Source organism: Sander lucioperca, chromosome 23, assembly GCF_008315115.2.
Source record: "Sander lucioperca isolate FBNREF2018 chromosome 23, SLUC_FBN_1.2, whole genome shotgun sequence".
NCBI lineage: Eukaryota > Metazoa > Chordata > Actinopteri > Perciformes > Percidae > Sander > Sander lucioperca.
Window position 1 is genome coordinate 6,326,541 of NC_050195.1, and position 11,897 is coordinate 6,338,437.

General features: G+C 44.6%; 1 protein-coding gene across 1 annotated transcript; it reads right to left on the bottom strand.

Annotated features, from left to right (window-relative positions):
• Positions 1-7,067: 7,067 nt before the first annotated feature.
• On the bottom strand, positions 7,068-10,900 carry LOC118494392 (putative uncharacterized transmembrane protein DDB_G0293028). The gene is made up of 4 exons (XM_035998289.1): positions 10,836-10,900; positions 10,474-10,515; positions 8,013-8,367; positions 7,068-7,407 (listed from the first exon to the last, which is right to left on the bottom strand). Exons 3-4 carry the CDS (start codon positions 8,312-8,314, stop codon positions 7,389-7,391), a joined length of 321 nt encoding a protein of 106 aa, XP_035854182.1. The 5' UTR covers positions 8,315-8,367; positions 10,474-10,515; positions 10,836-10,900; the 3' UTR covers positions 7,068-7,388.
• Positions 10,901-11,897: the final 997 nt, after the last annotated feature.

An 11,897-nucleotide genomic window follows, 5' to 3' on the forward strand; every position in this document is an offset into this window, starting at 1 on the left:
TAGTCTACATCCACGGCGTTTTACTTCCGGGATCGCTCTGGTGCCGCTGGAAATTCTGCCGGATGACACTCATATAGGCCGGATATCCGTCCCCTTCCTCTTCCTTTGTGTTGGCGTTCTAACCTCTGGTGGATTTGTGAGGACTATGGTTAACTGCTCCTCAGATCTCTGCAGGGTAAATCCAGACAGCTAGCTAGACTATCTGTCCAATCTGAGTTTTCTGTTGCACGACTAAAACTACTTTTGAACGTACACGTTCCACCAAAACAAGTTCCTTCCTGAGGCTATTTTGCAGAGGCACCGTGGCTCCGTCCGGAGCTTAGCCCCTCCCAAGACGATTGTGATTGGTTTAAAGAAATGCCACTAAACCAGAGCACGTTTTCCTCCCATCCATTTATTAACCCTTTATGGTGTCTTCCCTGTCGACCATGATGCAACTTTTTGGTCATCTTTTTCAACATTTTTGTCACTTGAAGTTTCTGTCAATATTTTTCTGCGTTTCTTTTATGTTTTTTTTTAAGCTTTTCCCATGTTTTTGTCAACTTTCCTGACATTTTTGTCACTTTTTTCCAAGTTTTTTGTCACTTTTTCTGATGTTTTTGACATTTTTTTTCCTACGTTTTTCCAACGTTCTCTTATCAATTTTTCTTTAAATGCTATAAAGTTGAATAAAACACCCACATTCAATGAAAGTAGTGAACTGATCATGTATTTAACTTGTGAAGAGCGTTGCAGGGAACCATACACGTTATTTTGTTTTAAAATTTGGTTAAAAGAAATCCAAATTTCTGGCATAGAAACTTTTTTGAAAATAGGTCAAATTAGACCCGAAGACATCAGGAAGGTTAAAGAAATGCCAAGAAACCAGAGCATGTTTTTCTCCAGGAATGCTATGTGGACTAGACAGACCTTCCTCCGCAGCGCTGTGGAGGAAGGTCTGACTATACAAGACTAGGAAAAAAGGTAAGAGGTCAACAAGAGGTCTTCAAATGAAAAATAAGTGACATTTAAGGAGCACAGTGGGCGTTCTAATTCAACCAATTCATCAACCCAAACATTTATGTTTCTCATGTTCAGGAGGAGAAAAGTTCAGCGGTTACAGCTGCCTGATCATGATTTCTCAGGAAGGAAACAAGAGCTGACAAGACGAAAGCACAGAGCGAACGGGAGGAGGAAGCTGTGGTCGAGCGAGATAGCGTTAGAGGAATAGAGGAAGGAGGATGTGATGTTCATTACTGGATTTTAAAGTGGGGAACACTTTAGAAAAGTGTTTGCAGGAGGAGACCAGAACATGTCTAGCGCTGCAACGTACGATTAATCTACTGATTATTTTCAAGACTGATTGATTAATCGCTCGGTCTAAATGTTAGACCTTAAATAGTGAAAAATGTCTCTCCCAGTTCCTCAAAGTCCAAGGCGATGTCTTTAAATATCTTGTTTTGTCAGTCAAAAACCCAAATATATTCAGTTTAATAACATATACAACAGAAAAGAGCAGGAAATCTCTATATTTGAGAGTCTGAAAACAGCATTTTCTACCATTTTTGCATGAAAAGTTACTTATACGATTAATGGATTATCAAAATAATTTAGTTGGCGATTATTTTTCTGTCGATCGACTTATCGTTGCAGCTCCAAACAGGTCGTCCCTTCACACTTTAAGGCCACTTTTCATATTTCAATTATACCAAGAAGAAAGACAACAAAAATAACTCCATTTGAAAACCAAGATTTATTTAGTTTCCTTCACATTTTGAAGGAAAAGCAAAAGTATTTCAGAGGTAAAAACGCAATCACGCCCTGTGTGCACCACAGCAGAAGATACATTAATGAGGAATATACAAACTGTTTTTTTTAAACTGCTGCTATCAAGTAAACAGATTCAGTTTTCAGTTTTTCAGTCGAAAAAGTTGCCTGTAAAGTCACAACATGCATCTACTGTACATATAAGCTATATTACAAGTTTTGTAGACGTTTAAACTGAACTCCGCATCCTTCAAACCAGCTCTTCTCCTCACTGGATGCTATATATTACTGACATTTAACCCTCTGAGCAACGTGATATCATGACTTCGCGTAAACATACATGCCCACTATCTTAAGCCAAGTGGCGTGTTATCTGTACACATTTTGAGCTATCCGCGTATATGTCTACACTGTAAACAGCGGACGTAAACATACACGCCACTTGGCGTGTTACCGCAAGAAGAAAGCGGCGGTTGAGTTTAGGAAACGTGACACGCAGGACACGATCCCCGGTCTCCTGGGTGAAAGTCCCGTGTTTTACCCATCCTCCACCCCGACCAACCTCCCTACGCAGATTTTGGCCCTTTCATACTACTCGCTACGGCGTCAATTCACACGCAATCGCAAGGTAATGTAAGTCAATGGAGGCCAAACGGCGTTGATAAACACGCTAAAAAGCGAGTATGCGTCTTCATAACAAGCCAATAATGGCATACGAATTGGCGTGTCATACATACGCCACTTCATGAGATCAGTCTGCTCTGAGGTCTAAGGGCATTTTTACACATCTTCTTAAATTCTCCTTTTAAAAGGTTTTTGCCTATAACTGATCCCCGTGTGTTTCATGTCAAAATGTTCAGATCAAACTCAGCTTTCTGTATAGAGATGCCCAAAATAGTTCCAGAGCAATGTATAAAGAGATAATGTGGCTGGAAATGTTGCTCAAATCTCTTGTGAAAACATACGTACACTCAGTTGTTTTGGTGCTTAAAATGAGTTTTACAAAAGTCTTGGGTTCACAAAGTAGCGTAATCAACGTGATATCATGACTTCGCGTAAACATACACGCCACTTTTCTAAAGCCAAGTGGCGTGTTATCTGTATGCATTTTGAGCTATCTGTGTGTATGTCTACGCCGTACACAGCGGACGGTTGCAGACTGATCTCAATAAGTGGCGTATGTACGCCAATTCGTACGCCATTTTGGCGTGTTATCAACAACGGTTGGGTTTAGGAAAACAATAACGGGGTTGGGTTTAGGAGAAGTTTAGGAAACGTGACACGTGGGACCCGATCCCCGGTCTCCTGGGTGAAAGTCCTGTTGTTTGACCCATCCTCCCCCCCCGACCAACCTCCCTATGTGGATTTTTGGGCTTTCATACTACTCGCTACGGCGTAAATGGACACGCAATCCCAAGGTAATGTAAGTCAATGGAGGCCAAACGGCGTTGAGTATGCATCTTTATAACACGCAAATAATGGCATACATTCGCCACTTATTGAGATCAGTCTGGCGTAACATATGGATAAAATAGTAAATAAATGATTAAAATGAAATTTTGTAATATGGCTTTTTGAGTATGAGTGTGGTCAAACATTGCTTGGATTCGCTGGTGCGTCTTCTGTCCTCAGAGGGTTAATTCATTCTTAAAATCGTATAACTTAATAGAATGTAACTCCTAGACAAAGATCAGAAATGAAGGAACAAAGGAGCCAAGGAGCGATCATATCTGACACAAATCTAAAGTTAAAAAACACAACGCAAGAACTAAACTTATCTGTAAATCAATCCCTTAAGTTGGGTTCTTAAACTGAACCCTTCAGTGAGTTCCTTCATCCTTTCCAACACTGACGAGGTTTTAAACACTAGAAATCAAACCTTATAATACAGAGATATATGTTATCTGGGTCACGTAAGATGACACTAACTGTACGTCCACACCGCCGCCGACTTGAGCTGCAAAGAAGCTCTGGCCGCCCGGTCGAGGACGCTGGTCAGAAAGTCCGGGGAAGCTGTTTGAGGCTTTGGCCGCTCTGACGTAGCAGCATTCTATGTTCATCATGGAAAAAGATCAAGCAGCCACTGCACGGCCAATACACTGACACTAGAAACCTTTTATAAATGACATATATAATGACAGAATGTGTATTGGTTGTTGGTCGCAGCGGTGTCTGTTAGCAGTTAGCTCGCTCGTTAGCCGCTGAACCGCAGCAGCATGCAGGCAGAGCGAGCAGCCGCCAGCTGTTGATCCGTGCAGGACTTCACCGTGAGCGGACTGTTTAGAGACCATGTGACCGGCAGGTAACGTTAACTGGTCCCTATACGCAAATATCATAAATGATAGGGAACCCAGCAACGGCCATGATTGACGCTCTGGTCGCTCAAAACGCCCAAAACGCGACGCCGACAGATTTGCCGCTCCTTGCAGCTGAGAGAAGCAGCTTCCATTGAAAATGAATGACTTCCTGTATCTTTAGAAGATCAAGTCGACGGCGGTGTGGACGTACGTCTTAAACTTTACACAATTTATCACATGCCACAGACCGATGGGAACGCCATTAATACAATGGCTTTGAACACTGATTAAAAACACACAATTTGCGTCAACTTGTTTAGGATTTAAAGGACAATTTCTGCATCATTTGAGTTTTAGATAAATGTTTTTGTTTTCAATCCCTTCAAAGTTAATCCTGACTGTTTTGAGCAGAGTGCGCCATGATTAGGATGTTATTAAATCAGCATTTCCAAACCTAATGAACCTAATGAGTTCATTGATACCTCACACAATAGTCTACATCAAACGGCTCATTAGTTATGGCTACACCATAGGGGGCGGAGCAAACCGTCACCAATGAAAAAGGAACTCTCAGCTGAGTTCAATGACAGCTTGCAACGACTATCTGCCCCGTCTCAAGGTCCGGTTCACAAAAGATATCGCGCTTATGATATTACAGTGCAAATGCACCCATTAAAGTGCCCATATTATGAAAAAAAAAAAAACACTTTTTCTGGGATTTGGGGTGTTATTTTGTGTCTCTGGTGCTTCCACAAGCATACAAACTTTGAAAAAAACCATCCATGCTGTTTAGAGTGAGATACAGTTTCTGAATGTGTCCTGCCTTCAGTCTCCGGGTGAGCTGGTCAAAATCTGCACGGCTTTCTACGTCACTAGCCGAAACGAGGGGGCTAACCGTAGCAATAAAAAAAAAAAATAACTACTTCCATGTCCCTGTTCTGCAGGTATTCCACACAAAGTTGGAAGTGCGCCCTAATTTAGAAGAAGTCTCCCGGCTAATCCTGCCTTGTACTACTGAAGTTGTAGAAACAAAAAGCTAGCTAGCTCATGTAGTCCTTACCTAGCTACTGAGCATGTGATCTTACCTAGCTACTGAGCATGTGATCTTACCTAGCTACTGAGCATGTGATCTTACCTAGCTACTGAGCATGTGATCTTACCTAGCTACTGAGCATGTGCGACTCCCAACAAAGATGTTACAGCAGTGAGAGGTCTCACTCTGTAGCTAAAACAGAGACCTGAACACAGGGTGAAAAGAGGAGCTGCAGCAATGTGCAATACAACAAAAATATGGTGTTTTTTGAAAATTAATCCATTTAAACCTATTCAGGTACAACCTCTAAATACAATTATGAACCTGAAAATTAGCATAATATGGGTGCTTTAAGGTTTGCAACTATGCAAGTGAAGTACACAGGAGCGAAACAACGGCTGAGAGAAAAAGAAAAACTTAATGTTCAGACGGCGAAGCTGCAGTCTCTGACCGACGAGGAACAGAGGCATTCTTCAAAACTTCAGGATGGAATTTAAAGGTGACAGGACAGGAACCGGTTCTTGATGCCCAATCCTACTTCTAGCACCATTTTTGAGATAGTAGGCTACATTTACATTGCTACGTTTCAGTTGAAAAACGAATATCTTTTGCTACGTTTCCCCCTCTCATTCCCCCTGCTCTGGCGTTTAAGGGTCCTATTTTAACGATCTAAGCGCACGGCATGAAGCGCCTGGTGCAGGTGCGTTTAGGGCGTGTACGAATCCACTTTTGCTAGTTTAACGGCGGAAACAAGGGACCGTGCGCCGGGCGCATGGTTCCAAAGGGTTGTACTTAGTGTCTTCATTAATCAGAGGTGTGTTTTGGGCGTAACATGCAATCAACCAATCAGAGATCATCTCCCATTCCCTTTAAAAGCCAGGCGCGTTTGGACCTTGGAGCATTGCTATTATGATGGAGGATTTGCACCGTAATATTTTTATTTGTAATCTTCTGCATGTGTGTGTGCTGCTGTGCGTCCCTGTGTGTGTAACAAGCATAGTGTGCACGAGCCTAGGAGCATTTTACTAATGCTCTGTTAAAATAACAATGAAATGCTGCGTTGTTGACTTTAGACCAGGTTTTTGTTGGTCAATGGTGTGATCACTTCCCGCTGCCTCAAGATAACAATACGCCCAGAATGCACCTGAACACACCTCCCTGTAAGACCAGCACACCCAGAATGCACCTGAACACACCTCCCTGTAAGACCAGCACGCCCAGAATGCACCTGAACACACCTCCCTGTAAGACCAGCACGCCCAGAATGCACCCTGAACACACCTCCCTGTAAGACCAGCATGCCCATGGACGCACAGATGGGAGCAGGTGCATTTGTTATTTAAACGACGTGGGCGCTGGACGGGAAACTGACAACTGCGTCGGTCTTAAACTAGCAAAGACACTTGCGTCGGTGTTTTGCGCTGCGCCGGGTGCAGGATAGGACCACATCTTTTCCTACTTTCCTGCTCTGCACGGAGATCCCTTTTGGCTCAAAACTCCACTTGAAAACCAAAACGTAGCAATGTAAATGTAGCCTAATGTAGCGAGGGTGTTATTTCTTCTTCCCGCCGACGGCCATTTTCTCCTCCACCACGCTCTTCTCCCTCTTGACTGCTGGCGCACTCGCTCGCTCACTCACTGCCGGAGCTTTCAGCTGGGAAGCGTTTGGTTTCCTCTCGAGCGGCTCCGGTTTCTTCACTTCTACCTTCGCCAGCCTCTCCACCTCCATCTTGTCCCGAGCAGCTTTCTCTCGCGCCGCTCTCTCCTTCGCCGTCCTTTCCTTCTCTAGTCTCAGCTGTTCGATTCTCTCCTTCTCCCGAGCGATTCTCGCCATCCTCTCCCTCTCTTCTCTCGCCGCCATTTCCTTCTCTAACTTTTCTTTCTGTAATCTCTCCCGCTCCTGAAGAATTCTTGCCCTTTCCCTGGCCATGTGTTCCCTCTCCATCCTTTCCTTCTCTTTGGCTATTCTTTCTTTTTCCACCCTCTCTTTATCCCTGGCGATTCGCTCCCTTTCCTTGGCAATACGTTCTCTCTCTAGCCTTTCTTTTTCTGCTCTCTCTTTGGCCATTCGTTCCTTCTCTTGCCTCTCCTTTTCGGCCCTCTCTCTCTCCACCCTCTCCTTCTCCCTTGCGATTCTCTCTCTTTCTTTGGCGATGCGTTCCCTCTCCAGCCTCTCCTTTTCTGCTCTTTCTTTGGCGACTCGTTCTTTTTCTTGCCGCTCTCTCTCTCTGGCGATTCGCTCTCTTTCCTTAGCGATGCGTTCCCTCTCCAGCCTCTCTTTCTCCGCTTTCTCTTTGGCAATCCTTTCTTTCTCAAGTCTCTCCCTCTCTGCCTTCTCTCTGGCTATTCTTTCTCTTGTGATGCGCTCCCTCTCCATTCTCTCCTTTTCTGCCCTCTCTCTCTCCAGTCTCTCTTTCTCCCGTTGTTCCCTCTCTGCCTTTTCCTTCGCCGCCCTCGCTCGTTCCCTGGCCAGGCGCTCTCTCTCCATCTTTTCCTTCTCCGCCCTCTCTCGCTCTAGTCGTTCCCTCTCTTCTCTGGCCGCCTTTTCTTTGGCCAATCTTTCCATCTCTTGTCTCTCCTTATCTGCCCTCTCCCGGGCCAACCTTTCCCTTTCTGCCTTCTCTTTCTCTATCCTCTCCTTCTCTTTCCTCTCCTTCTCTTTCTCTATCCTCTCCTTCTCTTTCTCCATCCTTTCCCTTTCTGCCTTCTCCTTTTCCATCCTTGCCTTCTCCTTCTCTATCCTCTCCTTCTCTGCCTTCTCCTTCTCCATCCTTTCCTTCTCTGCCTTCTCTTTCTCCATCCTTTCCCTTTCTGCCTTCTCCTTTTCCACCCTTTCTGCCTTCTCTTTCTCTATCCTCTCCTTCTCTGCCTTCTCCATCCTTTCCTTCTCTGCCTTCTCTTTCTCCATCCTTTCCCTTTCTGCATTCTCTTTCTCTATCCTCTCCTTCTCTGCCTTCTCTTTCTCCATCCTTTCCCTTTCTGCCTTCTCTTTCTCTATCCTTTCCCTTTCTGCCTTCTCCTTCTCTACCCTCTCCTTCTCTGCCTTTTCTTTCTCTATCCTTTGCCTCTCTGCCTCCCTCCTCCTCTCCTCCCTCAGCTGCTCCTGTGCATCCTCCAGCGTCTTCATCTTCAGCTCCCAGGCTGCCTCCTTCTTCTCCTCTTCTTCGGCGAGGAAGGCCCTGATCTCGGCCAGAGCCATGCGAGCGATCCTCTTGGCCACCATCTTCTCGTGGATCATCCTCAGCTCCTCCCTGAGAGCAGAGCGCAGCCGGGTGCCCCCGACGGGCCGCTCTGACGTTTGGATTTAAGGAGGAACTTCGTCACTCACAAACATGACTCAACCGTTCATCGACTTGTTAACGTGCTGATCACACAAAAGCATCCAGGAAAGTGTTAGAAAACATCACTGTTAGAGGGCAGGCTGTCTCATGAACCATTCGTACGTGTAGCTACGAAAAGTAAAGCACTGTAATTCGTATGTAGCCTACGTGTTCATTGTTGGCAGCGGCACATTGCTGCAGGATAAGAAAGTTGTGGAGTGTGTTTAGGGAGGTCGGGGTGGATATTTGGGTCATAAAACACAGCACTTTCAAGGAGGGCTGGATATTTGGTAACACTTTACTTGAAGGTATCTACTAGAGATGTACCGATAGACCGCCGGTGACCGGAATTGGCCGGTTTTCACGTGCTCGGCCATGATCGGCGACCGGCAGGTCAGTCTGACATATGGTGATTTCATGCCGGTCAACGTTACAATTAACTGACAACATAAGTTATACCAGTTACAGTTCTCAAGGACGCACGCACACACGGACGCCACAGCACGCTCTCTTTCTCCTTTCTCTCAACTTTTCCGCCGTGTGTCGCTCGTACCCGCTCGCTATTCTCCCACATGTAGGAACCTGGTGAGTTAACCTGCAACATGTCAGCTGTTTGGGAATTCTTCAGCGTGTGTGCAGAAGATAACAAGTTTGCAATATGCAACACCTGCAAGGAGAAAGTAGGGCGTGGAGGGACGACACATTTTTTTAGTTGGATATTGGACGTGAAAAGAAGGAAATGGTTCCAACATTGCACTTTAGATGTGTGTGAATGTCCCACACCAGGAGTAATTTATATAGTTCTATTTTATAGTGATCCATTATCTGTTCAAAACATGTTCTATTAAAGAAAACATAGAAAATAAATATTTGTGTGTGCTGTAAAGTAGTTAGAAAAAATTAAATCGACTAAAATCGGTATCGGCTGGCCTAACTCAAAGAAAATCAGAAATCGGAATCGGCCTAGAAAGTTGTAATCGGTGCAGCTCTATTATCTACATAAGAGTGACATGACACAGTCACGACACATGAGCCCTAACCCTAACTTCACTGTTAAAAACGGTCATGTAAAATTACAGCTGTATCCCTTCTTGCCTTGACCACAAATGGCTTCCAGGCCCATTTGCTTCGCTGTTTGCTCCGCTGTTAGCTCCACCGATAGCGGTTAGCTCCACCGTTAGCTTCGCTGTTTGCTCCGCTGTTAGCTCCGCCGTTAGCTGTTAGCTTCACTGTTTGCTGCTAGCTCCGCTGTTAGCGTGTGAAGCTAACGCCACAATCGCCAACTGCTCTGTGTACCGAAGCTGCTCTTTAACAGCCCTGCTCTGTGCATTCACATATGAGAGCAGCGCTTGTCTCCCATATCGCACTACTAGCTGATTGTCTTATTTTGTTTACAAGTTCCAGATGGAGTCTGGAGATGATGCAGGGTACTTACTGTTTACATCTTACTTAATACACTCAGGCTGTTGCAGCTGGCTCAGGGGAGAGACTGGATGACACTAGGTGGTACAGCCTGAGACATGCACAATAACAAAAATTGCCTTCTGCATTTTTGTTTTGCTTTTCCCTCCATTGTACCGAACCGAACAGTGATGTCTGAACCGAGGTATGAACCGAACCGTGACTTCTGTGTACCGTTCCACCCCTATATTTGAGAGGCTGAAATCAGCTCATATTATTGATCATTACATGATGATTTCATTATCAACTATCAGAAATGTCATCCATAACTTTTTCTGCTAACTGACTCACTAATTTACAAACAGGAATAGATGATAGGGTTGCGCTAATGTCTTTCGACTAATTCAATATTGCCATAAAACACACCGATCTAACGATACAGAGATATTAAAGTGATAGGTACATTGGTGTAAACGGCATTTCATTTATATTATTTGTGATTATTATTCATATTTGTGGGTCTGCAAGGCATTCAATCCAATAAAAATGTAACACACAGCATGTCTATGTTGTCTAGTTTGTCAATCAGATGTTAAAGCAAAGCCGTGCTGCAAGATATCAAGACACAACCAAAGAAAGTCGTCACTTCAGACGTGCAGACGGCAGGTTTCTGTACCTCGGGTTGTGTTCTCTCTAGCAGCCGTCTCTCCTTCTTCAGCTGGATATCAAATGTAAGATTATTTATTCACACGGTGAGTTTATTTTCTGCTCTCGACACTCAGTAAATAAGTCAAATTCACATCAAGGGAGTAACACACAGACAATAAGTCACACAGAGAGATCTACCTTTACACACACACACACACACACACACACACACACACACACACACACACACACACACACACACACACACAGGCACAGAGCGAGAGACACACACAGAGACAGACACAGAGAGAGAGCGACACACACACACACACACTGAGACAGACAGACAGACAGACACACACACACAGAGACACACACACACACACACACCTTTTCTCAGCCTGTCTCTCCTGACAGCAGGATTTTTTAACTTCTTTTCATCTGAGCAGAACAGAAAGCACAGAAGTTATGAAAGCTAACGACTCTGTGTCAAGTTAAAATGCCAGAGCTGTGGAAATGTGGGAACATAGGGCTGTGGGAACATAGGGCTGTGGGACCATAGGGCTGTGGGAACATAGGACTGTGGGAACATAGGGCTGTGGGAACATAGGGCTGTGGGAACATAGGGCTGTGGGAACAGCTGTGGGACCATAGGGCTGTGGGAACATAGGCACGCTCCCAGAGCATCAACTCCCGTGTTCTGCGAGATAAACATTTTTTGGGGGGGTAATATTCCTTTAACAATGGCTTCTGTGTGTTTGGACAGAAGACGCATAAATAAAGACAAATTAATGAAAAGTTAACACTCTGAGACTGACGTGAGTTTTTATGTCTGCTATCTTGAGCTAAACACATTTAATTCTACCAATGTTCCTTTTTATATCATAACAGCCAACTATTGACCTTAAAGTCACATGACAACCATGTGTACACTGTGTGAGAAACATACTTTCACAATATCACATTTCTAAGATCTGCAAACAGAAAGCAGAGTTCAACCAATTCATGTGATTATTAGTGGTTTACAGGCAAGTAGGGATGCACCGAATCCAGATTTTTGGGGTTCGGCCGATAACCGAATCCACTGGTTAAGATTCTGCCGAATCCGAACCTATCTATCATTTTCCCAATTGCTGCATGAATGGCTTTGGCTCGTGGGTGATCTGAGGCCTAGCAGTGACTGTCCTTCCTTTGCCGTACCTGAAGTTGCTGCATTCTGGCTGCTGTCTGTAGATTCCTTCATGCACAACTCGTATTCTTCCGGATGTTTCATACCAGATGTTGTAACAGCGGTGATGTTGTGTATAGTTTAGGGTCCTCGCCACCACCAGACTAATCAGCATTGCAGATTGAACATGTAGCTGGACTTGAATGGCCTTCTTTTGACTGAAAGTACTGCCAAACTACACTTTTTCTGCTCACCAGTTCCATTTCCACTTTCTCACAGCCTGC